The 27,875-nt window shown below is 39.6% G+C and overlaps 1 protein-coding gene across 1 annotated transcript in view; it reads right to left on the reverse strand.

Annotated features, from left to right (window-relative positions):
* Window positions 1-891: 891 nt before the first annotated feature.
* IPMK (inositol polyphosphate multikinase) overlaps window positions 892-27,875 on the reverse strand; it is a 42,755-nt gene continuing 15,771 nt past the window's right edge. The window contains exons 3-6 of the mRNA XM_082286553.1: window positions 21,531-21,627; window positions 15,632-15,804; window positions 7,475-7,556; window positions 892-6,520 (exon numbers count right to left, since the gene is read on the reverse strand). Of these exons, the coding sequence (XP_082142679.1) occupies window positions 5,886-6,520; window positions 7,475-7,556; window positions 15,632-15,804; window positions 21,531-21,627 (987 nt within the window). The 3' untranslated portion in view covers window positions 892-5,885. The remainder of the gene's footprint in view (window positions 6,521-7,474; window positions 7,557-15,631; window positions 15,805-21,530; window positions 21,628-27,875) is intronic.

A 27,875-nucleotide genomic window follows, 5' to 3' on the forward strand; every position in this document is an offset into this window, starting at 1 on the left:
AAAAATATCCCAACATAATCCCTCCACCAAACCAGCTTAAAATTGATGCACTAAGGCTGTTCCTGCATGCTTTCAGAATTTGGGACCTGATGTTGTATGCAAAAGGACTTGTAATCAACATCATATACAGCCTCTTGTGGTCCTGTTAAGGGTTTTCCAGGATGAGTTTAAAGGATTGCAGTATTTCTTTTTTTTTATTTTACAGAGGTGATTCTTGTACATCCAGCAGGTATTCCTGTTGCAGAATGGTTAGAGGATCGGGGACATGGATTATTGATAAAGGGAACAAATCAATAACAGAACTGTACAAAGCAAAGGCCTGCAAGCAAAGGCCTGCATGAGAAAAAGCCTCCATGAGAAATGCCTGCATGAGAAACAGGCCTGGGAACAAAAAGGGAGTTTTTAGGAGGTACAGTGCTGTTCTGATAAAGATGTGCTGACCATGAGAAGGGAGGAAAAAACTTTGATCTCTCAAGACAAAACATAAAGCTTGCCAAATGTAGTCTTTTATCTAACCCAATTATGTAGAAGTAAGAATGCGCTTTTTAAAGTTTAAACTAATTGAAGAACTGATAAGCTTGTATTCAATACTATATAAGTGCCTCTGTATTGCTAATAAACGAAGCTTGCTTTACCAATCACATTGATTGTCTGCACGGCGTCCCCCACCCGAAGTCAGCATATTCCCAACAAACAATGGCAATGGATGCTGTGACAAAAATAGGGTGGTAAAGGAGACCTGGTAAACCCAAGGGAAACCCATTATAGAGTGCACAGAAAAGAGGAGAAAAACAGAAAGAAAGACAGAAAGAGGTTCATCAGTGCAGGTAATAGTCTAAATGTTTCTCAATAATCTTCTTGTATTTAAAAGAAACCAATTATACTTTCAAGTCACTTGCAGAAAATTTTAATAATTTGCCAAATACACAGCTATTAGAACGACCCTAAGTATCACTAATAATTAAGTTACAAAAGTTGGTAGATAGCATAATACAATGTTCTATAAAATAAACACAGGTAATATTAACAATACCCCCTGTGGTCCAAAAATGTCAGAAAATAGCAAATGAAATTAGAAACACACACAGATCAGAGGAGATTGAGGGGCAGCTTTAGACACTTGGATCAAAGAAACTGAGACTAGACTAGACACATTCATCCATCAAGCATTATGAATGTAGAACTTTAAGTCTCAAAAACAATTAACAACACAGCATCAGGTGCAATTTCACATGCTTTTATCTATGTTCCAGTAGTTCCCAGAGGATTAAAGTGCCTTTGTGCACTGTAGTCTTATTTAGCCAGGTGCAACACACATCGTGTTTGGAAGTTATTTTTAAAAAGTGACCTATGAAATAAAATAACTACTTTAACCAATGTACACAATTCAAACAAAGTACCTTTGTTCTGATTTTGCCACTGAATGTCATGTAACAAACTCCAAATCCACAAGGCCCATCTCCACTAAACAAGACCAGAGTAAAAGATATTTATTGAAACATGTTTTCTGCGGTACAACCCTTAGTTTGCTTATTTTCCCCTTTCAAACACATTTGCCCTTTGGATGACAATTTTCTACTGCAGCTTCCATTTACAAATAGCTGTAAACATGAAAAACAGACAGGATTTGGCCCGTGGCTATGGAGATGAATGCACTTCCCAGATAACATCTTGTTCTAACCCAATGAACAAGCACAGCACATTCTCTCTATGGGACACCTGATGATCTGCAGCCTTTGGATCTTACCATTCTCTGCACTACAGCATGGACCCAGTGTCCTGCTCAGAGCTCCTTAGGAACTCTCACTGCTCCCCGATGTAATACCTCCTTAAACCCAAACCTCCACCTGAACTGCAGGGAGGGAAGGAAAACTCTACACAGTTCAGCTGTCACTCACCTTGCCCCCAGAACATCCTCTTCAACTCACGAGTAAAGAACTCTCACAAAGCCTACGATCCAGTCTCCCATCGAAGCATGCTGTCGTCCATCATCATCCACTCCTGCTCTTTCAGGGGAGAATGCATTCCCACAGTACTTGAGGCATTTTGCGGTGTTTTTCAATAGCAGCACTTAAAGAGGAGTTATGGGACATAAACTTTTTAGGAAATACAAATTTCCATCATGATGCCACCTGTGGCAAGGGCCAAAGGCGGCACTCAGGAAGAAACCACATGTAGGGGAAAAAAACCCTAAAGAAATTAGGAGGATGAACAATTAATCCTTAAACAGCAGGTGTGGATGTGAGTCTCCACCCTTCCAGTGTCTTCCTACATTTGACTGTGCTTCACATCATGAAGTGAGTAAGTCATTCCAATGATTTTAGGTTCATGATATAAACACCCCTGCACACCTGACAGATGATACTGTCCCTTCACCACTGCTGCTGTTACACCTGAGAAGGCCCATTTTAAACTCTGAACAATCCACACTTGGATCAAGAGCTCTCTGCAGGTGAGGAAGTTTTACAGGGGTTCTAGATTTGTAGCATGTTAACATTACTTACATTATCACATGCACTGAAATATTTCAAGAACATATGCACCCTGTTAATCAAATTAATGGAAATTAGTGATTTCCTAATCTACTGAGTACTTTTAAAGGTTCTCCATGAAACTGTGAGATTATAGAAAAGAACACTCTGGTTTAAGCATTACAGTAGGAAAAAACTAGCACAAGTTTCATCAGAATCACAACTACAAGTAAAGTCTCCAGTTCATAAAACAAATTGATTAAATTATTTTAAGTATTTCATAGTGGTATAGTAACTTCCAGTGTAATTTATGCAACAAATTTCACCAATATTCAAAAATACATTTGTAAATGCTTTTTATAAAAGTTATACAACTCTAGTTCTCCTTAGGTAAGCAGATGCACAGTTCTCACATCATCACCTAGGCAGAAAAGCTTCAGAAGCCTATATTCTCAGAGTCCATGAGTGACAATGCTGCATGAGTTCTTCCTTTTTTGAGAGTCAGCTCTGCTAAACCCAACTCTTATTGCTTAAAATCATCAATTTCCTCAGCAGCCCTAGCACCCAGCTACACCACACTAGTCTGGGGGAGGGACCTACTGTTTCTGGGACATAAACACCTACAAGCCTTGTAACCATTCCTGTAAAGATTTCCATGTAATGTCTGCCTGTCCTGTACACTTTGCCCAGAGAATAAAAGGGGCATTGCTGAGAGGGAGGGAAACCAATCATTGAGAGCACATCAGCTCAGTAACCCACTGTATCCCTCTTCATCTTCTGATTAATTACATATTCTCTTTAATGATTTCTGTGAATACATCTCCAACTATAACTGAAAATAATTTTCTCAGATACAAGACACTTGACACACCGAGCCTAAAACGAGCAAGAACAATGTGAATATAAGGCCTCCCCAGGCTCAAACTCACAGCTGGTACTATGCCCAAACACCTCCATGGCAAGCTTTATTTACACAACTTCCAATGAAGAATACTCTTATTTCTCAAGCTACATTTTAAATTAACAGAAATACATTCATAATAACTACTGGTACAAAAACCATGATAAAATTATTTTTTTATTCAAAATATTTGGACATGTTGACAATATTCCAGGTGCATTACAAACATTGCCATAGCCAACAAAACAATCAATATTTAAAGAGCATTCAAACACCGAGGACATGTATCTTAAAGCAGAGACGGGAGAATGCATGGTACTAAGTGCATATTAATCATTTTCCAATAACTGACTTGATGCAAATACCTGATGTCTCTGGTACAAAATGGATTAAAATCCAGAAGAGATGAATTACAGAGGACAAAAATGATGAAGTATAAATGTTTTTGCCTGTATTTTCTATAAACCTTGTAACTTTATCATACAAGGCCACTACCAGTCTGGACTACTCTAGTGTTGACTATTTACAGGATAGAACAATAAAATCGTAACAGGGAAACCAGCGACAAAGCAAGCAAAACCACAAACTCTTTCTAGAATATGGCTTAAATTAATTCACAGAGAATTGGGAATATATTAACTATAAGGTGCAAGAGAAATACCAGGTAGGAAAAAAAAGTCCCTCTCTTCCTGGTACTTTCCCCCTCAGCCTTCACTGTAATTCACATAAAATTTTCAGCACACTGGTATCGCCCTTCCTGAAAGCTGCTTTTCCTATACTTCTAAAACATCATGTTACTTAAAGGTTGGTTTCAGTCTTGAATGTATTGGCCAATATGAGCTCTAAACTCTAAACCATGTAAATCCACACATAGCAATACCCTGTTTCTCCTAATTAACCCAAGTTCTCAAATAGAGCTAAAAATTCAGCTTTATTTAAAACAGCATATTTGCGTGAAAAAGTATGAATCTCTTTGTCATGTAGAAAACAGATGTCCGATGAAGAATTTGTCAAGATGTGTACACAGCTGAGTGCATAGTGCAGAACACCGTACAGAGAGAGCAGCAAGGCCACAGGGCCACTAAGTCCACATGAAAACAATGAATGTTTCCAATGACCAAATCCATTCTAAAACATTTTCATCCTGGAAATGCTTTAAGCATTAAAATCTTGCTCTAGGGATGGCAAGACTCCTCCGTTCCCACTTTTCATACAGCTCACTGTAATATGCATGGCAGCACAGCCACGTACACAGCATACAGAAGAGACATGCCAAAAATACTTTGGATACATCATCCTAATCTCAAGTATTCCATACAAAAGTTGAACTTTTCTTGTGAAAAGGAAGGAAATGGGGCAGCTTTCAGACTACACACCTTGCCTGTGTGTCATTAAAGAAACCTGCAGGGGCTGCAGCCCAGGGTGGGAGAGCCACAGATCCACTGGCACAAGCGGTGGCACAGCTGGTGGCTCCAAGGCTCAACGATCTCACAGGAAGCTCCTCCCCCTGTATTGCTTGTGGTTCCAGTCAGTGCTCCTCAGCAGTGGAAGCATCAAATACTCATTGCAAAAATGCAAGTGGCCTACAGCCAGCAGAGCTCTGTACACTCACCCAAAACACTTATTCCCCCATTCTACTAGTTTCCTTTTTAAAGCACTGTTGTTGGAGAAGGGCCATGAGAACAATGGAGTGAGACATTTCCCTTAATCACAGCATCAGACACTCCATTAACAGATTGACATGATCTCCTAAACAAAATTAGTTCCTGGAACATCTTGTATTTACATTCTTTCACTCGTTCTTAGGAACAAACAGTTTCTCTAGAAATTGTGCAGTTTAAGCCTGTTATGGTATTGTACTCCAGCATTTTCTTAGCACCTCAACACAAATCACATGGTAGCTCATCTGTGGTGAACATCGGCTACAGACATCCACGAAGGGGAAAGGGTTGAAAGAACAATAATATTGTCCCATGACATGGAAAAGCACTTTGGAATGCACTGGCTTCAGGTGAGACTGCTGACTCAGCACGGATTTCTCTCCAAGCAGGGTTACTCCAGTTATTCAAATACAGTAAACACAAGGGCAGTACTGAGGACATCAGTCCTGTACCTTACAACTTTCAGTCTATTTTCTAAACACCTGTTAATGGAGATGTGGCTCAGTGTCAAGGCTAAGTGGGCAAAAATGTCATCTATGCTAAAGTCATTAGAGGAACTAACATAACCCTTGCTCCTGGTAGTCCTTGGACTTAAGCCAACCACATACACTTCATTCTATTAATTTACCTATCCTGCCTTATCTCAAGTATCTTCATCCTTTCACACTTCCTAATTAACTATCAATATTTTTCCTGAGTGAAATTATAAAAAGTTAAACCCTTCTACCAAAAGTACAAAGACAAATAAAATATAGAACAATACAAACCCAGTTATACAGCATTACAAGTGCAGAAATTCTTCATGTTGTTGCTCTTTATCATTGGCCCCCAATAAAAAACATAGCAAAGAATTTAGTTATCCAAAATATTTTGAAGTACTGTGATTAGATTCTTCAGACCATAAATATAGCCCTCATCCTTTGTGTTGCTAGGAAACACATGAGCAAAATCAATCATTCGGACTTCAACATTTGCACTTTCCTTGGTCTCTGCTGGCATGTGATAGAAAACTTTTTCCAGTTGGGGTAGAACATTTCCATTCAGGTGCTCCTGCGTAATGCACGTGCTGCTTTTCCATACATTGTCTTGCTCTGAGTTTTCAACTTTTAGTGAGAGCTGACTGTGGTGCCTCTTCGAGCACGCCTTTTTGTGAAGTGCATAAAATTTAGACAAGCCTTTATTTACAGAGGCTTCAATTTTTCCATTCTCTGTAGAATTTATTACATGAATATTATTATTATACTCCAACACATCTCCACCTGATAACAGGCCTTTGGGCACTCTTCTCTTCTCTGCCAAGGTGACATCACTCAACCGCACAGTTGTCGCTTGACACGAACCTTCATAGACAAACAGCAATGAGCTTGCGTAGAAGTTGAGTTGCGTCTGGCCCTCAAACCACTCCAAAATCTTTTCAACTTTCTGAATGCTGGCAGCTACCACATCTTTTCTCAAGCAGTACCCACTGTGGAAAAACTTTGAGATGCCTGCAAGAAATACACACATTTTGGGATTATTTTCACTTCTGAAAGGAAAACGAGTATTTTCATTTCTTTTGGGATGAGAACAGTTCTTATTTGAAGGAATAGACAGCATTCAGGTAGTTTCTGTTCAGGCAATTATTAACTAAACCCAAAGTGAACCAAAGAACTCTGAGACCTTCAGTCACATCACCTGCTGTGTAATACTACAGCTTGGGCATGGGTTGTAAGTAAAAGTAAATGTATCAAGCACACAGTAAATGAACATGGCTCCTGCTCCCAGGTCAGTTCCGTCAGTGTCTGGACAGTTTTGGGCAGGGATCCATTAAATTCTCCATGCATAAACGGGCTCAAGTAGCTTGTTATCATGAGTGTGTACCTTCTGTCCCTTGCTGGGGGACAGATGAACAGATGTCAACTAATAACTAGTTTGCAATAATTATCACCAAACAGCTCCATGATGGCAGCATTTTTATTTCTTGTTAATGTAGAGCAACATGTGGATTGACTTCAACTGAGAAAGTCCTTTGAATCAAAAGATGCATTTATAGTAGCTAATAGAAAAGACACTTAGATATTCACAGAAGACAACTAGAGACAAAAAAAATGTATTTATAATAAAAATGTGTAATACTTTTAAAAGATTTCTATTTCATTATAGTTTCAAATCTGCAAAGAAGTTGAATTCTAGAATTCTCTCCCCCTTATTAGTAGTAAAAGAGACATGAGGAGGACATTCCTATAGTCTGCACTGCTGTTACAGCCAACTGCACATTTAATTTCAGATTGACAGATAGCTCAAATACTACAGGGAACAGCCAAAGACCCATCTGACAGTGAGGACAAAAAAGGACTTTTAAAATGGGAACACCCAGACTACTTTTTCTATACAGTTCTATAAATAAGTATTTAAATGAAAAAATCCAAGAGCACCAAGTTCTGACACACCAATTTCCTTACCGTCCTTTACTGTTTCCTTGGTCAAGCTCCTTCCGTAGTGCTGGTTTTGCGTCTCGTAGCTGTCCGAAGACACGTGGTACACCTGAAAGAGGCAAGGAGGGGGCTCCCTTCGTATTTTGAACCAGTATTTCTGCAGAGCAAGAGACACCTCACAGACAGGCCACAAAACCCTGGGTACCATTTAGCCCTCGCAGTTTTCAAGTTTCTTGCAGTGCCCAGCACTGCTGTAGTGCTCTCCAAAACTCTCCCTTCAGCCCTTGAGCTCCAAGCTACAGCTTTCCTGTGCTAAAGACATCCTGGTGGTGGCAAAAAGCAATGTACCCATTACAGGGAACTCTTCTATATGGCCTTGCAAACCACAGCTGAGACCTGAAACTATCACACTCCTACCTGTGTTACTGCAGATGTTAAATCAGTAAGACAACAAAACAAAAATTTCAATGCAATTATTTTGAGTTCTTAAAACTATAAAACTATTTAGTGGAAGGGCAAAACAGTAAGAATTATTGTATGTGACCACCAAGAGCCCAGCTCCGTAAGACCCATCTGCAACTGTCAGCACAAATGAGGCTGCACTAAATAAATGGCAGCAGGCAAGCAAAAGCTGGTTCCAGCATCAAGAGTAGTGCATCAGCTCTCATCTGAAAGGGAGGCAACTCACATGGGTACAGTTTTGTCCATATCAGGACTTGAACAAGCTTAAGAACTTAATTCAAAACTGCTTTACATACAGACATATTTTCTCTCACACTAAAATTATTTCCACAGCAGAAATGTGTGAGGCAGCAAGGCCCAAGTATAATTTGTTTATGAGACTGTAGACAATTTTTATTTGCAGAAATAATGGTGTTACCAAGCAGGCGGTTGTCTCTGGCAGGAACTTGGTGCTTGGCACTTGTTCAGACCACCCATGCCTGTGGCACCCACCCCAGCCACAGCCCTGCCCTCCCTTCACCGCTGTAAAGAGAGAGGATCCCATTGAGAGTCAGGGTGTACTGCTGAGGTGGGTGCTCCTCATCCCTCTCTGGGGCCTTATTCTTGCTGAAGCCAACAAATAAAGGCCACGACAGTGAAACAGCAGCACATAAAAAGGAATGGTACAGGAGCAAAAAATAAAGAAAATAGAATTCCCTGTTTTCATTACAGCCCATCACCCTGAAATGTCTCTCCCCCATCCAGACCACAATAAATCCAGTATGATTACACAGATTCCCCACCTCCTGTCTGCAAAGCAGATGGGAAGGACAGTCTCAAATAGCTTTTATTTTGACAAAAAGATATTAAATTCAGTCCTCAAGGAACTTAAATCATAGTGTGTAGAAATTGATTTTAAGTCACCAACCATAACAGAAGGGGCAGTAAACGGTTCTCATTACTCTAAAAAAAAAAAAAAAAGCTGTAAGTCTAAATGTTTAAACTCACTCAGTAGCAGAGATACTTCACACTGTTACGATACTTGAAGAAACTGAGGCCTCCATGTCTGTGAAATGCAGAAGGCCACAGGAGAGATTAATTATTCTAAAACTGCATCTGACAACTGTGATTTTGGTTTCACAAGAACAATAATTTTTCTCCACTTAATTTTTGCCAATTTTTTTTCCAAAGCACATGAAAGAAGTACAGCATACAACACAGAAACCCAAAGATTACTTACGTAAACACTTCAGGTACCAAAGTAACCTTCAAAAACATACCAGAAGTTTCAAAACTTTTTAAAGAGTTACAAGTCAAAGGCAGTTAAATGAAGAATAATACTTAGAAAGAGAATCAAGAGTCTGATGACTGCATCTAAGTTTTCACTAGCTGTGCCTTCATTTTAATGATATTAATCGTTCTCATGTAGTTGGCCCAGGGGCAGCTTTCTGCAGACATCAGCACTGCAGCAGTTCCTGACCGAATCATCTTGTTTACCAGAACCTTATCTCTTCCCACAGGAGCTACAGGCTTTGTGACATGGGCACTAGCTCAAACATGCTGATTAAGATCTGCAAGCTCATTTTGTTTTCCAAAAAAATGCTGGAGCAGCACATTCAGCCCTGTGCTTCTGAACTGGGTTTCCCATGAAGCCACCCACCTCACCTCTTCTCATAATTTGAACAAAACCATTCCCCAAATGATAGCTTACAAACACCGAGGCAGATGTGCATGCTGCATTAACAGCACACTTTTAACTGTACAAAACAGTCAGTGACAAAGCACCAAGTCTCAGATCCACAGCATGAGTGTAATGTATGTGTTTAACTGCCTTGTGCACTCAGAATGCTGTTGGTCACCAAGAGGCTTGGCTCCAGCCAGTGGCATTAAAGGACAACAGATCTGGGTAATCACAAAAGCCATCTCTTCCCACTACCTCGAGACTCTAAGCAACTGCAGAAGAGACTAGTTGAACATTCCTGGAAAACCTCACTCAAATATAGATACAGTACACCCCATTCTGAAAGCCAAGCTCAAATGGAAACAATCTCTCCACCCTCACCCACCCAAACACAGGTGGCTGTGCTGGAGGAGCAGGAGGCTAAAACCAACTTCCTATTTGACAGACCTCTTGCTCCACCATGCTTTTGTTCACATGGTCACTACCAATAATCTGCTATTAACCCTTCCCAAAATGACATTTTGCCTTTGGACCAAGCTTTTTCTGTATCCCTGTTGCTGCAGCTGTCTGTACTAGTCCATTTCTGTCAGAACAATGACAAGCCAAGTCCGATCTGTAACCTTAACAGCAGCTAATAGATTATTAAACAGAAAAATCTCATTTCTTATCCACCTGTCACAGTTCGTTATGTGTTTGCTCTGTATCCACTGGAAGGTTTCCTGCAGAGTGCAAGATAAAGAAAACTCTTTCTATGAGCTGCAAAACACTGCATTCAAGAAACCTCCTGCTTCATCAGTAATTTTTATATATTCTTACTACACAAGATCAGAGCTGTTCTGGCTGACAATGCAAAAGCTTCTCCTTGTGCCTACAAGCAGCTCCCACTCAATCAGCTTCTTGCACAAATGGCCCTGGAATCCAGCAAGCTAACCGGTGCAGTTTACTATTAGCAGTAGTAGTGACACTCTATGGACAGCATATAAAAAAAATCCAGACCATTAACTGTTGAGGGAAATTATCTTTGGATGTTCTAAACTTGCACTTGGCTTTTGTCTCCCTGTGAGGTGTTCACTCATTGCTGTTTGCATACCAAAACAGCTTTTTGTACATTTTTTCAATTACAGTTCCTTCTTTATTGTACCCTTTTTTCAGTTACAGTTCCCTCATCTGATGTTCCTGGACTGAGAGAACATTGAGTTAAAGTAAGAAGTTGGTCCAGCATAGTCTTTAAAAAAGCACAACCCTTGTAAGGTCACAGCAGAGATACATGGTTTGGAAACCTTGTATCTTCAGCTTTAGGACATTAAACTGAAGCAATCAGGTATCAAATGTTACGTAATGTTAATTATGGTAATTCAGTACCAACATCCATGGTTAGGCAGAAAAATGTACACATTGTTCAAATACTTATTGTGGCAACTCCCTGACTTCCAGAAAGTACAATTTAAATACATGTTAAGAACTATTTGGGGGTGATACTGCTGGCACAAATAAAAAACCCTATTCAGTAACTTGTAGAGCTCTTTCACATCTGCAAAAAATATCTACTAATCCACATCACTGAAACAGGGAAAAACAACCCCAACCTATTTTGAGCAGGCCTGTAGAACACTACAAAGCACCTGGAGAGCAAGGATCAACTCCGCAACATGCACAGTACAGACCTGTGTGGCACTGACATTCCCATGGTGCCTGGGAAGCAGCTTCCTGCACAGCTCCCAGTGCCCATCCCTGCTCCCTTGCATGCCCCATGCAAGGGCAGTTTGGGACCTGCCAGCAAGGACATGGAGATTAGAGATATATGCTCTGATGCTGAAGCATCCAGACTTCATAGGGCCAAGGGCTGAGCTTCCCACCTGTCACATTTTTTCCATAAATACGCCTACCAGTTGCATACAGGTAGGGTTGAGCGAGTGTTTAGACATTACACAGAAGTTTCTGTTTACAACAAGGTACCTCTGCACTCCTGACAGAATCTGAAGGTCAGTATCCAGCTGCTACCGAAGCTGGAGCCAAGCTGAAAGCAGGGTAAGCAGGTGGCACCCCAACTTACCTGGGCACATCCAACACCAGCATCCATTCCCCAGCTCTGCAAGGACCCTCATGGTGCCAGGCCAAGACCCCCACCCATGCCTGGGCACCTTCTGCCTGTACCCCACGACGGTCCCAATATAAATACATGTTTCCTTCATGCCCAAGTAACTCAGGTTTCTCTGGAGGCCCTGCATCCTGACACAGTACAAGACTTAGAGATTCAACAAGCCTTATTTTTTCTTTTTCAAAAAGGATATAAAGCAAGGATTTGAAGAAAAAAATAACAAAGAGAGAATTTTTGTTAAAAAGCATTCTCTTATTTGATATCTCTGGTTTATAGTAATGCTCTCATATTACCACTGCTGCCAAGAGCATGCCCAGTTATCCAACTCAATTTATCTAAACATCTAATTCCTTAATTTTTACCTTTTTTTTCTAACTTTTTTTAATTTTATTTTTTATTTTTAACTTTTTTTTTATTTTATTGTTGCTAGACCACAGGTGGTGAAAATACACACATCCCTGCTTGCTGCTGCCTTGAAAATTCAGCACAGGAAGGATGCATCCCTGCTACCTCATTTCCAAGACTATACTTAGATATTACTCTGCCCATTTTGCTTCTTTGTTCCTCTGGACTACTTTGACTGAGTGCTTCATATGACTAAGTGCACCCCCAAATGCTCTGACAGTCAATATTCAGTTTTTGGACTCGCAGAACTTCCATGAAGCATCTCATTAGAATAAATTTTTTTTATGTAATAAAAAACCACCTGCTCCAGCTTGGAAGATTTTTTTTTTTTTTCCAGGGTTTTCAGTTGGTTCCTTTGGGTTTGGGTTTTATTTATTTATTCACTTATAGTTTCATGGATTTTTTTGTTTTCTTTTAGGTTTTGTTTTCCTGTTTTCTTAAACAGCAAAGCTTGAATTAGACTTATAAATGTAAAAACCCCAGTTCTGGTAATTCTTTACTGTAGAAGAATCTGAACACTAGATGCAGGATTTAATACTTCTATGACTTCCTTCCAAAATCTTGTTATTAGCAGATCAGATCTTGTGAAAATTACCACAATACTAGAAAGAGTTCATAAAAACCTCATAAAATAGTCAGCTACAGTCAATTTGAAAATATCCTGCAGAACCATGTGCTGTAGATTTGAAAATTCACTTGTAAAAGCAGGTTTGATTATTATACATTACTGCCTGCATGTTCACAGGCACAGACAATACAAGTCAATGATGGATTATTCTGGTAAAATTACATAATCACCAGTTTGTGCTTTAAAATAGCATTTAAGCAGTATTTTGGAATAAGTGAGATTGCAATTGATGTCCTGGAAAAAAAAAAGAAAACCTGCAGAATCTGGGAACTGTGGATTCCAAAAGGACTGTGAATCTGAAATGAGAGCACAGCCCACACATTCTGCTTGTACTCAACAGTATGCAGAATGATCTGTGTTTAACATTTCCTGTGCTGCGAAGAGATTTCTTATCTGCTTGTATGTGTACTACTGAAACCATATAACAATTTGTATTTTTGCTATTGCAACAGTACCTGAGACTTCCAACTTCTACATAAACTCTAACTACTTTCATAATAAACCATGTCCAGCCTGATGGAACCCCAGAATGGTCTGGGTTCAAAGGGACCTTAAAGACATCCCAGTTCCAATCCCCTGCCATTGGCAGGGACATATTTCAATACACTAGGTTGATCCAGGTCCCATCCAACCTGGCCTTGGACAATTCCAGGGATCCAGGGGCATCTGTTAAATAAAGGAACTTCTCCACTAAATACAGAATTGTGGTTTTAAACAATGTTATTAAAATAATTGTGTTTTCCAAATGTATTTCTATACATTTATTCTGTCTATTCAGTTTGTTAAGCTAAATACAGGTCAAATGCCAGAATTGTGTACATAAATTTATGCTGGGCCAGACAGGAGACTCCTATTTTTAAGGACACACCATACATATTTTATATATGAACAGATGACTGCTGGTTTACCAACACATAAGAAAAAGCTGTTTCAATAGCCCTTTGGGTAAAAATACACTAAAAATAATAGACAGTAAATAGATTTTGGGGCAAAACCCTTACTTGCAACACTTTTTTGCTTGTATCCCTTCATGACAACTTATACAACAGGTACTTTAAAAGAAGCATAGCTACATTCTCTGTTTTTCCCGACCCTTTCCTTCTTGCTCTTGTAAAAATTTACCACACAAGCCCACCTCCCTGGTAAAAATAACACTGAATGGAGAGATTAAAACCAAACCCCTGTACTTTCTCGTTACATCATGTTTTGTCCAGCAAACAGGAACAACCATCATCCAGCACATGAGCGGTTCTGGGCAGTACATATCCATGTAGCATTGTTTTATAGTATGGCCCGAATGTTGGAAAAATAAAGCGAGCAGACAAGCCAAGAACACACCATTATCATGAGGCAAAGAACATGGCTTGTGAATTCAGATTTTGCAAAGTGCTGTGTGAGGGCAGGAGGAACCTTTTCAATTCTCTTCAGAAATCAACTTCCAACATGCAATTGGGTGCCAAAGGCAAAAACCCAAACCTCATCTAGTTAAACACTGGATGGAGAACTGCACTACTTGGGATAATCATCATTATACATCCAGTCTGAATTACGGGATTAAAAAAAATTCTGCAACAGGACAAAGACACAAATAAGTGACAGTGTTAGAAACAATAGTCACAAACATACCACGGAAACAATCAATCATTCCTTTTGCATTGTCATGAAACAAAGGACGTGAAGTACATTGTTTTACAAACAAGGTAAGAAGAGTTACGTAATGACATCAACCAAATCCAAAGCTATAATCTCTAACCTTCCTTTTCCACCCAAACTGGCTGGTTTTTTGACTTAACTCCCACATTCTTGCTCATAGACTTGCGTAATTACTACTCATGACCACTATAATTTATATAGCAGCTTATCTCAAGGCAGAGTTAAGGGCTGGGAGCCTGGGCAGTTCTGCACAAAACATTACAGAGATATTAGAATTCTCTCGAACAATGGTGCAATCTGGCTGCTGTTGCTATTGAACAGCAAAGGGGAAGCTTATCAAAGTGTCTAGCCATTTATGCATGTTGATACAGAGCTTGAGGAGCCCTGGCTTTGTGTGTGAGAAGAAAAACAAAAATCTCACATCAAAAAGAAAACTATTCCTGTACCTATCATTGCAGAAAAAAGTACTTTTGAATTGTATCAGAAACTCAGTGACATCAACACATTTCTCTTACTGAGCCACAAATGTTCTGTACACTGAAGTTTTAAAGTAGCCCACACACACATATTGACTCTTAGCATTTCTAAGAATAAGAAGAGTTAATAAGGACATCTGCAGTGCCCCATCCATGCCCAACTAACCTTCCCCTGACAGCTGTTCCTTGAGCATGTAAGCATCAAAAGAAGTTTCCTTCTGATGGAAAGCTTTTTTAAAATGCATAACATAAGCAGCTGTTCACCCCCATATGCATCACCTCTGAGAGCTTACTTACTCTTCCCTAAATAGAAAAATTATGTAAAATATATTTTTATTTAAAAATAGAGTATCAAGGTGAAAAATGTGGAGGATATACCTCATTACTAAGTTATTAGAAAGAGTGGTTCAGTATGTAAATCTCTGATATAAGCCTGAAGGAAAAAAAAAACCATACAAAAATCCTCTTAATAATTTTAAATAACTGTTGTGGTGGTGAAGAATTAATTGCAACTATATTCCATTTTAAATACCCAGCCCCTCTCTTGTATACATATACAGTGCCCAGGTTGCAAATAGCTTGCCCTAAGGGACACAGCCAAGTTAAACATTTGTTGTGAACCAGAGCAGTGTTTTGGAACAGATTTCACAAGACAGCTGATACCAGCACTATCGAGACATTCAGGTAACACTGTATTTATGTAAAACTCAAGAGGATTGTTGTTTGCTAGGAAAACCAGTTGCCTGGTGTGGGACAAGAGGCCTGAGCATAAACTGAAAGCGAAGACAAAACAAGTTCTTACCCTCATTCCAAGAACCAAAAAGCCTATCTCTTCCATCAGTGGGTACTTGCTGACCTGCTGCTGTATCTTCTCCGCTGAAGCATACGGATCATAACTTTTCTGACCTATTTTTACATCCATTATGCAGGGCTTATTAAACTTACGGGTCACATCTTCCAGTTTTAGATATGTATCTGTCAAAAAACAAAAACTTTTGTTAACAGTGGCTCAAAGCAAAATAATTACATAGCTTCTGCTGAGCATCTGTGGAAGAATGTGAATAGTCCAAGGCTTAACATCACATGAATTCTTTAAGAGTCAAATTTGTCCCTGAATGCAGACTAAATCATGGTCACTGACACCCAAAAATTCTATTGCTATGAAAATCTAAATGCTTTCTTGTTTAGAAAATTGTATACAATTAACATGTGTTAACCTAGCATTCAAATTCAAATTATTGCCCAGATGAAATCTATGAGTAGCTTTTAAGTCATTAACATATCACTAACAGCATTACTGAGCACATACAAATGCAGGTTTTGCATTTCAGATGGTCTGTGTGGCTGGTTTTGCAACTCAGATGGTCTCTTGTGTCATTTTAAAAATGAAGTGAACATTTCAGTCCTAGCCTTCAGGGGCTGAAGTGCAGCTCATTTTGCTTCTTTTTGTCCCACTCCAATCTGCACTTGTTTCTCATGGCACCCCTTTGGAGAAAATGTTCTTCAAATCCTAGGATGCATTTCATCCATTTCCAACAGTCCCTTTGGGAGAGTGGCTGGACCAAGAAACCCCAAAAGTACTTGGAGTGCCTGAAGATTTAAAGGAGTATCTAAAACCTGATGAAAATAGTTTATGCTTTTCTCCAGGGCAGCATGATCATTATCAGCATGAGCCCCACACTGACTATCAGAACACAACAAGGAAATGAACTTCAGTACCCGCCCGGCTCTCAGACAACTCTGCTTGGGAGACATCTGCACTCACCTCCAGCCCTTGCCAGGACACAGCATAACCAAGACAACACACAGCCTCAACACTGGTCTCATTCTTCACATGTGCTTTGCAAATCCACCTGTCACCACGCACAAATTCAAGTCTGGTTTTCTTTCCAGTACAGCCTATTCCATAAATGTATTTCTTTGACTTTAATGCAGTCCGAATACAAAAGAACGTTGTATTATACCCCATTCCTGCACTGTAATCTCAAATGGGATTGTGAGAGAATGCAAAATTAGTTCAAGTTTAAAAAGAGGCACAAGTGCCTTGTTTGAAAGCTGTACAGACAGCCAGTCCAAGTCAAGATAAAGTGAACAAGCAACATTTCATTTATACTAAATAAGCAGAAACGCTTTCTTAAGGAAAAGAAATAAAAGGGAGTTTTACTATTTTAAGTCGTACTGAGAGCCTCAGTTTTTACACCATCATGATCAAATGTCCTAATTTCTCACAAAGTATGTATATATCAATTTAAACAGGTTTGATTTAATCCTTAGATGCCTGCTTTCTGTAGGAATGGAACTAGTCATCTTGTTAATGTAGTCATTTTCAGGAAACCATGTCAAACCAATACACTAATTAAAAAAAAAAACAAAACGACCATTCTACTAACTCAATCAGCTTTCAATGTCCTTTGGGCTACAGGATCAATCTAGCTACAGCAAAAAGAATTTTGTTGCAGGCTAGCTCACCCATTCACTACAACTGCAGGAATACATCCAAGCTGAAATAATTCGTAGTTAATTTTGAGAAGCCCTAGGCAGCAAATATACTAGATATTTGCTCACTGAATATCCCCAAAGGAGAAGCAGGACAAATACTCTCCCTTACCAATCAGTGTATTCTGTATCACCTGAACTGCAGGCGCTGTTTTTACTGTTCAAAGGTGTGATACAGAGGTCTCATTCAGTCAGATGTTAGCACAGCTTCTGCAGGACTTTGGAAAACCACTACCAACACCTGAGGAGTCCATAAATTCTGTTAGCTATCTCTTATTAAAACAAAAATTGTAAAAATCTAAGTGTCATCCTTCTGACTCTTTTTGCATATTACAGAAATCACTGCAATCAACAGATTTGTGTCATCACTCTAAAACAATGCAGAAAATAACTAAATAAAGTTCAAGGTTTTCAGTACATAGCTGTCAAAAGCAAAGAGCCACGGGTTTACATGGGAGGTGAGGAACAACAGAAAATACAAAAATCTCAGAAAAGGGCTGCAGTCCTTCACCACCAACTCCAAAATGCTTTGGGGAGCATGTTACGAGCACTCCAGAATCAAACTGTTAGAAATACAAAATTATACAAATAGTTTAGATGCAATGTTTTCATCAACACTAAAACAAAACCATATAGAAAGTATTATAAAACATCCATTTCCACAGGCACCCATGGGTATCTGCTGTCCTCTACTGCACCAGTCTAGTTCCCGCTTTTTAACCATAGCACCAACATTCAGCACCTCCCAAGTATTTAAAAGTCCTAAATATCTGTCACTTCTTTTCACTCCCCATCCTTTTCATATTTCTTAAACTAGACTATCTTACTGACCTCCTAAAAATGTAACAGTAACTATTTTTTAAAAAGTAAGCATTAAATTACCTTTGTAGATAACACCAACCCTAGGAAATACTAATTATTTGGCAAAGCCTGTAAATTATCAGGAAACTTCTCATCTCTCTCACACTTTTTGGAATTAAATCTTTCTTTTTAGGTAGCTTGCTCAGAATCAGGACTGTTATATCTGTTCGATGCACCTCTCTGCTCTTAAAAAGCTGTCTGGCCTTGTTGGCAGAGCAATGCCACCCAGATAAAGCACCACACCAAGTTACTTTTTCTCATTATTGCTTCAAACAAATGGATCAATTGTTTACACTCCATTTTTCCTGGCACTGTTTGGTGCTTATTTGCACTGTATTCAATAGTCTAATGAAACATGTCCCAAACCCATAATATTGGTACATACATAACTTTCACTTCCAGCAGCTACCCCTATGATATCTCCAAGCACCGAGACTAAGGCGAAGTTAAGCCTCAGATAGGTATCAACTACTCTCCATTTTCAAGTCAGTTACTGCAAGTTTCTGAAGCTCTGATCAGAAGTGTCCTTCTCAAGGGCATCAGCGAGTCTGCACCTCAGCCCAGGTAACTAGGGCACTCTCCTCCCTTCTTCTTGCTTGGTTAAATAAAAACCTGAAGATTTTTCAAGCAATTGAGACTTTCTAAATTATTACGTGGTGCCCTGCTAACCAAGTGTGCTTCAGGGAATGATGTATTTGCCATCTAAAACTAGATTAAATTAAAAACCCCCACAGAGAGAGGAATTCATAACAATTTATATATTAAAACTTGCTTTGCTAGATAGTCTTGACCATACACCTCAAGGATTTAAATAAATCATTCATCAGAGACTTGCCCTGCCCTTTTCTATTTACCAGGGTCAGGAAGGTGTGGCCTGACATACTATTTATGTATTTTTCACAGTCCCAACGGAGACAAAACAAAAGACCACGAAAATTCAGCAAGTATCCATGGCACAAACCACTGCAGACTTCAGCACAGACATGCCAGTGCATTCAGTCCTCACTGGAGACAGAAAAAGACAAAATCACTCGAGGCATCTGATTCCTCTTCATAACTTGGGAGAGACATCTTTCAAAATACAGGAATAAGCTTGGAAGAGCCTCAATTGCCCGCAGCAACAAAGGAAGAAAAGAAAGGTTTGAAGCTGGGTTATATGTATCTATCCTGTTCTCAGGTTAGGCAACAGTATGAAATGAGCAGCAGTGAAGTTACTAAAAAAAAAAAAAAAAAAAAAAAAAAAGCACAGGCAACAACTAGGCAGCCAAACTCAGAAAACTTAGCAGCAGATGGCTCCTACCTACATCTTTACAACAACTTTTCCACTTCTTTGTGAATAAACTCCAAATGCCCACAATACCAGTGAAGCTAAAGTTCAAATCCAACCCATTTTAGATGAGCTTAGAAAGACAGCATCTCACCTACCTCTGCCTCCATTTCCTTTGCAGTAGTACTGGGTATGTGATTTCAGCAGAACAGGTGTTACTGGGAATCTTAACTTTTCTGTCACATTTCCTACTTCTCATTTACACTTCATACATTTCACCCTTTTTACCTAGCAATTTCATCCACTTACCTACTTTTTCAGTACAGAATGCTGATGCTTCTCCCTAAATGTTTCTCTAAGGAAATAAATTATGTTCTTCATCTTACCAACTGCAGTTCCAGCTTACCTGTCACATGGAAACTCAGAGACGGTCACAAATCAAGTTGAGAGTAGTCTAAGTTTTGGTTTTTTAGAAGTCACCTATGACCAATTTAGTAACAATAGGAAATTACTGGGTTCACTACTCAGAGGTTGTACAGAGCTGTGATCCCAGAGCCTGAAGAGCAGTGATTGCCAAGGGAAAGGTCAGGCTTCCAATGTCAAGACTGTAGCAAACCTACGTATATATTCAATCTACATTTAAGAACAACATACTTGACTAAGCTCCATCATCTCCAGCGACTTTGATTTCTATCAAGACTACAGAAAGCTCATTAATACTATAGATAATAAAGTAGGCAGTGCAGTGTTATGGTTGAACTGCTGCCACAACTTTCTATGAAGAGGACTCATGATAGTGCACAGCCTTTCCAAGAAGCAAAACAAACAAAATCAAAAGTTTCTCCTCCTTTAAACACTTATTCCTACTGCCTGTGTCTGAATGACTGGTGGAGACCTTCCAAAATCCAGCCCCATGGTGCATGGTGCTTTTGAATTCCCAAAGCAAATGAGCAATGTGTTGAATTACTGTCTCTTGGTTAGACCACGTATTTTCACATCTTAAGATCATACTGCAAATTGAAAAAAAAATATTTGCAATTGAGAGGGAATATGAAGTGAACTCCATGACACATTAAATTCTGAGGGAAGGAAAAAGATAGCTCTTATAGACCTATTGAGTTAGTGCCAAACAGGAAAGCATGAAGGTAAATTTGAGCTAAGAAACTGCTGGTACTACCACAATCTTCCATCTTTTCCTGTAGATATTACACCATGTCTTTGGATAATGTCTTACTACCTCTTTGGAAAACAACTCTATCAAGTGACAGCATAGCAAAAGAAGTCCGAGTTACTTTAAAGGAGCATGGGGTCTAGCTTTGGTGTCCATGTATTTAAATAGACTCCATGGCATCCCTTTGTTTCTATGTGTTCCAGAAGCTCCTTTTCCCCAGTGTAAATTAGAGGAGTGCCCGGAAGAAAATCTAGTTTCTGTTTTCAATACAACAATAACTATTTTCTCTTGAGGAGACAATCTTCCAATTGTTCCACCAAAACACCATTTTCTTCCTGACTCCTAGTGTTATACAACCATTACATTATTATTACATTATATTGGTTTGTTTCATTCAAACTAGTAACAGAGGATGACAAGCGGAGCTCCCCACAATGGCACCTGCTGAAATAAGTGCTTTGTGTGGTAAGGCACAGTGATGGGATCCAACTTCTGGAGATACAGCAGCACATTCCAGTTTGAATGCTTCTCCTTAGCCCCCGACTATCCATTGTACTTTTCTTCCACACCCACAAGGTGCTTCTTCCTTTGATGGCCTGACTGGACATAACCATGCAACCAGCCCACTCCTCCACCACGACCCCACCCAGAGCAGCAGCTCTGGGGCAACATGCATCAGGCCCAGCTACTCAGGAAACTGTACAAACAGCCGCACCCCATCTCTCCTGGGAGGAAGGCTCCAAAGACCTAATCCAGCCACAGGACTGCAAACTGGAACCAGTTGTTAGACAGAACATCAGTGGGTTCCAAAACAAGTCCAAAAAACCCCTACAGAGCTCACAACTGCCAAAAATCCAGAAAATTCTTCCAGGAAGTTTGGATTATGAGATAAAATTAGAACAGTACCATTTGGTGCAGTAGGTGGTGACCAGACACCGAAGTATTTTGGCAGATATTCACGCAGTTCCAGAAGAATGCTGTCGCAACAGTCGGAGTCATAAACCTGAAATAAATTAGGGAGGGTTGGAGAGATTATAATTTTAAATGTTCATTTTTGCTGGTGAGGGAGTGAGCAAGTAGCTGCATGGTACTTGGTAGCTGGCTGGGACTAAACCATGACAACTTCCAACTGTCCCATAATTATACTTTCTTACAGCCTTTGTTTTCCTAAGTCTAACATATTTACTTTACATTTCAAAAACATACAAGATGATATTCAAGATGATATTCAAGATATTCATGATATTCATAGAAGATAATTATCACAGCCCAAAATAAATAAGCGGCATCCTTTCTTTTAAATTTTAAAGTGGCAAAGATGCATCAACCCCAAGCACAATTCATGGCTTAACTTGAATAAAAATCCAAACTGTAATGGTTAGCTTCAAAGCCTCGTTATTGAAAAAGATGTTCACACATTTGCATTCAAGACTGTATAGGATTACTGCATCACATTATATATCAAAATATTTTTCATTTATATCAGGTAAAGTACAGAAGCTCAAACTGCATAGCATTTTCTCATCTTCTCCAAGACAACTCATGCTGTAGCTACATCACACAGACTATGCACAATTCAAATTATTTCTTTTCATTTGCATTAACGCTTTCATCATTTTTTTCAACTTCTGTAGGAAAAACAGTAACAGTTTGGAAACAGCAGCTGGCTTATATTCCTGAAGGAACAATTCCCTGCAGTTAAAATGAAGCTTCGGATACTGTTATGGAATTGAATGACTGCTGCCAGTTCGCAGCATTGTTAAGAGAGTTTCAAAACCATTCCCTTGCCCAGACTCCCTCCATCCCATCCAGTGATGTAGTTCCAGACATAGGGGATTGCCTATACCACGTTTCCACATGCTTAATAGACTGAAAGATCTATAGCTACACCAGTACAGGTTACAATGATTGTTACTGCATTTAGGAGCCATCTCATCCCACTCCCCCATACAGATCTCCCAGTTGTGCTGCCATCAGAGTGGTGTCCTGCCCCTCAGCCCTACCATGGCCACACAGCAGTACCCATGGATGCTGCACAGTGACCAGGGCATGCTCACTGTTCTGCTGTCACTGCAATGCAGCCAGAGCCTACTGCAAATTTGGCAGCAAGGCAGAAAAATGCCAGGTATTAACAGCTCTGCAGACTTGGCTCAGCTCATTGTGTCAGGCCACATTTAACCACAGTGGGGGATACCTGGCAATAGCAGCTACAAAGGGGAGGTATCACAAAACACATGCCTGTAGTGTTGTAATGTTAACACAACCAGGGAGAAAAAAAACAGACCTGAAGTCCATTGCTATTTTAGAGCATCGAGGCAAGCCTTGGCTATCCTCACCAGTGCCAGTAACTTGAGACAGCACCTCTTGCAGCAGCAGTGTTAAAATTAGTTAATGTGAGTTTGTGCTAAATTTAGGTTTCACTGCAGAAACCTCAAACTAGGTAAACTCAAATCACCAGAGTGCTTCTAACACAGGGACCGCTCCACAGCTAATGCAGGGCTTTCCTGAGCTTGCACCAGCCACAATTCTGACACCCTCACTGTTAGTGGGCAGTGATCAAGAGCATGATACACCCATGCTGACTGGTTGTTAAGGTACTGAATTTGACCCATTCCTTTAACCAGCTCATGGTATAGGCCCCATTTGAAAGATCCTAAGAGAAGGGGCTGAATCCTCAAAGTTCAAACCACACAAATATGTGCAGAGTATTGCAACCCAGTGGTGTACACCCAACACCACACCCTCTGCCATTACTGTTGTTATCTTAAGCATAGAGAAATTGCTGGGTGTGTATCTTACAAGTCACAGTGTCACATCACAGGGCACTGACTGATCTCTCTTCACATGTCATGATTTGACAAGCTGGCATGACCGCTGAGGATGACACACAATTGTATGTCTAAGTCCAGTTTCCCTGGACTTAGCACAAGCTGGTATGCTGGTACATTGTGCTCTAAGAAAAAAAGCCCTGTTTGCCCCTGTGATCAGGGTATTTATGCAACATTTCTTCACCTCAGGGGTTGCCAGCAGAAGACAGTGCTTTCTCCAGAAGATTGCAATGTAGCTTGATCTTATTTGTTTAAGGAAGAAAAGAAGAAGCTTAAGGAGAGGGAAAGATTAGAAGCAGGCAGATGCTGAGGCACAGACTTGATCACTGCTCTCTTTGATAACAGTTTAGTGTTCCCCATTGTACACACAGCAGTTTCTGGGCCAGCACTCCAAGCACTGACTGGTGCCATTACTTCATACTGTGTACAAGTAGTACAAACCCAATTTTTGTTTACTGTGGTAGTTTATGATCACAGGACCTGGGGGCACTCCACTGCTCCCAGTACTAATGCTCTGTTCCCATATGAGTTTGAGCAGAAATCATCATGCCTTTACATCGGAGCAAGTGCATATATTTAGGTCAGGACCAAGAGGAGAGTGATGGAAACCAAAAGTGCAGCAGACAATGAGGAGAAACACTGAATGCAACTGAAAAAATGGGCAAACATAATAACTCATTTACTTAACTTATTAGCAAAAGATTCTGAGAAAGTGAAATGTCAGGAGACCACTTCTGGTCTTTTAAGAGAGACAAGACCCTTGACTTACTTTTTATCACCAATTTAGGGAATTAAACTTTGCAACTTAGCAAGTAATTATGAGTATGCTCCTGTGTATTTCGAATAGCAGGATACAACAAAGATACTCAGATAATTTATAATGGGGTGTAATAGCCCAAAGCCAAGACCAAATGGGGAAAAGAGCTCTGGAAGTATCTTCCAAGTAGTCTATTCCTCAATACCCTGATATAAGACCTTTTAAATGGAGACAGAGCTCCCAATAATGCATTTTTCAGTATCACTACTTTGACATAATAGAAGTAACTGCATTACTTCTATCTCCCAAGAAGTAATCTTGCTCCCAGAACCAGTAAGAAACCTCTCTCGTAAGTTTGACACAGCATACACAAAGCACTTATTTGACCTTAATATAGACCTCTATCTTAGCCTGTAATGTATTTGCATGTCAAACAAGAATAAGCACTCAATTAATAAAGATCAGAGGAAATCACTTGGTGTGGGCAAAGGAACAAAACCAGACATTTCAGGAATTATGCTCATTCCTATGCAGGACAGAACCACTTCTGCTCATTAGAACGGGACCTCATAAGCAGTACGCATGTCATGGGCATTTCTTCTCATTTCATACAATCTGGAAGCAAGCCACAGAATACCAAATATAAATGTAAACATGACAAAACCATCCCAAAAACTACACAGGGAATATACCATGCACCCCAAGCCCCAAAAGGTATTGCTACCAATACTGCTGGAAGATTCATTAAAAATACAGGTTATCCTTACCTCAGAAAAACCTTAATAAATAAACCATTAGATTTTTGCTTACATCAGCAATATTCCAATTTTATTTCAAGAAACAGTGCTGTTTTTTCTTTTTTTTTAATGTAACAATGGAGGTCAATTTCTCCAGCAAACACTGACAAATACAAGCAATTTCTTCCTTACAGTATATAACAACTTTATCCAATAAATCAAGAAATGCAAAACACCACCATGTCAGCTCAGCCTGGGGAGTTATCCCTGCTAATTATCACAGGCTACATTCTTTCAATAGCACAGACTGGAGACATAAAATGTCTCCAGAAAAGCAAGTAAACAGGATGCTGACATTTGGAGAGCTCACAACATGACCATTACAAATTACAGCCACAAACTCATAGGAGGAATAAGCTCCAGGTATGTTCTGTGGCAGCTCAGATAGTCTAACAGACACCAGGAAGTCATAATTTCCAGTCATGCAGGACTTTTTAATTCCAAGGCAAATTTACCATCCCTAAGTGTTTAATCCAAAGTATACTCTGGGGTTTCTTGTAACAGATTTATCTGTTTTTAATACAAACAGGGGCTGCTTAGGACAACAGGAACATTCTTTTCTTTATTTAAAACACAACATTTAGGGTTTTTTTTCTAAAGACTAGCTGATGACATAAATTAGAGAGGCAGAGTAAAACAAGTAAAATTTCAACAGGAAACAAGTTCTGGCAGTACAGACCTGTCCTCAAAATACCACTTTGACAGAAAAGTAATCTATAGAGAATTTCTAAAGTACATTCAAGAGTTAGTTTGAAAGAATATGTATTTTAAAGCTATTTGAGTAGGAAACTTCAAATGTCAGAGTAGGTATATCAGTCTGAAGTATCACCTTTCTTTGTTGCCAAAGCTATCAAAAATTGTACCTAAAAGGCAGCAGCACTACGGCCTGCAGTCTCAGGACACAGAGCCAGCTGCCAACATCAGGCAGATAATTTGGTGTCCAGTATGGGATTTGAGACTTTTTTTGAGAAGTTAATGCAGCTAAATCATGTGCTTAAATTAGCAAATACAAGATTTACAGATGATAGTGCAAGCTTAATTCCCTCTTCCATTGATATATCATAGACTTTAATTACTTGAGCACACACTGCATTTCCCTCTGGGCTCTTACACCAGCCAGTTACACCAGGCAAGTGCAAGGGTCAAAAAACTGAGGTTGAAACAGCAGCTGTGATTTTAGCAATTCATACCTGCTTGGCTCTACAACTCAGACAGCCCTGGCCTTTTTTTGAAGTGGTACCATCATGGTTTGACATGTGTGTCCACAGAACTTGTTTCCACAAAAATAACTGGCATTGAGCCAGCTCTACTTATATCCAAAATCTCATACCAGAATAACTTCAGAAGTTAAATATTTGTGAATGTAGTTACACTAAATTCTATTATACCAAATTGCTTAATTTACTATCTTATATGCAGCTGTATTAATGAGATAACAATGATTTTCACTGCAAATACCTACAGAAAGAAAGAATGTTTAAAGCAAATGAGGACCTATTCCCACAATCTGATCACATAAATGGATTTTCAAGTAAAGATGGCACACACTGTTGACAAAGTCAAAAGTCTTTCAGGAGTCAGGAAAAAAAACCCCACATTATAGTAAGGGGTTGGCCATCTCACCTTCTAAAAAATGAAGGCTGTGAAAATAAGCCTCAAACATCTCCCAAAGAAACACTTTATTTGGTCATGTGTATCAACAAGTCATTCTCTAAGAATGCCAAAAACCCAGCAGGTCTTATTTCATCCACTTTCACATTTTACATAGTCCAATTTAGGCTTGACCCTAGCAAGATTTGAAGCCCCAGGCTTTTAGAAGAGACATTTTTAAAAGAGACAAAGCAAATCCTAACCCATTTTGAGGGCGTGGCACAGCTTCAAAACTTCAGCAGCCAAGAGAACCACCCAAAAGGCTGCAGTCAGGCACAGCCATCAGCAGCAACATTAAACAAATACCACAGAGTAGCTGCAAGTAAGAGCCACAGGCATCATTTGCAGCAAGTTGCTCCAAAACGGTCAGAGCTAAGCTTAACAGATCCTCCAGTCCCTCCCCACTTTCTTTCCAATAACCACTTACTACAGAGGCAAGGCAGTAAAGCATTTTGAAAGACATAAGCAGGCATTTGGCCATACTCCATCATAAGTTAAAAAGGGTTCACAAGACAGCAAACTCCCATCTAATCTTTCATCCCACAAGATTCCTGGGCAACTAAAGATTAACAGCAAACCAAGTTTAAGTTGCTTACTTTACCCACACTTCCCTACAATTTCTGCAAGTCACCCCACTGTGAATGGAGCAGGGTAGTGGGCATAAGAGCCCTCTTTGTCAAAATTGCAAAATTAGAGGTAATGTTTAATCACCCAGCTCTTTCCATAGAGCTGAGCTTTCTCTTGCCCTTCAGCCTCTCCTGTGTTCACAACTATCACAGCCAGGTATTATGTTCAGCTTCAACTGCACAGGAGATGGAGTCTTCAGCGAACTTAAGAGAACTCTGAAGTCAAAGACAATTGTTAAAGATACTCAGGAAAATGTAGGGGTTGTTACCATCACAAATACCTGTTAAGCAACCTCTTAAATAGCTTATGAGACTCTTAGGTGATTAGTCAAAAAATACATGGCATATGGCAGATAAAGGTCTCTACTCCATAATATAACTAGAATTCAGTTCAGTTATGTCAACGTGCATGTACAACAAACTGGAGCAGATTCACATTAGGTACTCTCCACTAGAGGCCAAAACAAAGAGAACACAGACTAAAAAAATGCTTAAGACATACTACCATCTGTCATCTGATAAGGAAGTTTCAATTTTAACACACTAAATATTTCTCCCATTCTTATTTTTGATTTCTTCTTTGATAACACAAC

Source organism: Coloeus monedula (assembly GCF_965178545.1).
Source record: "Coloeus monedula genome assembly, chromosome: 8".
Classification (NCBI taxonomy): domain Eukaryota; kingdom Metazoa; phylum Chordata; class Aves; order Passeriformes; family Corvidae; genus Coloeus; species Coloeus monedula.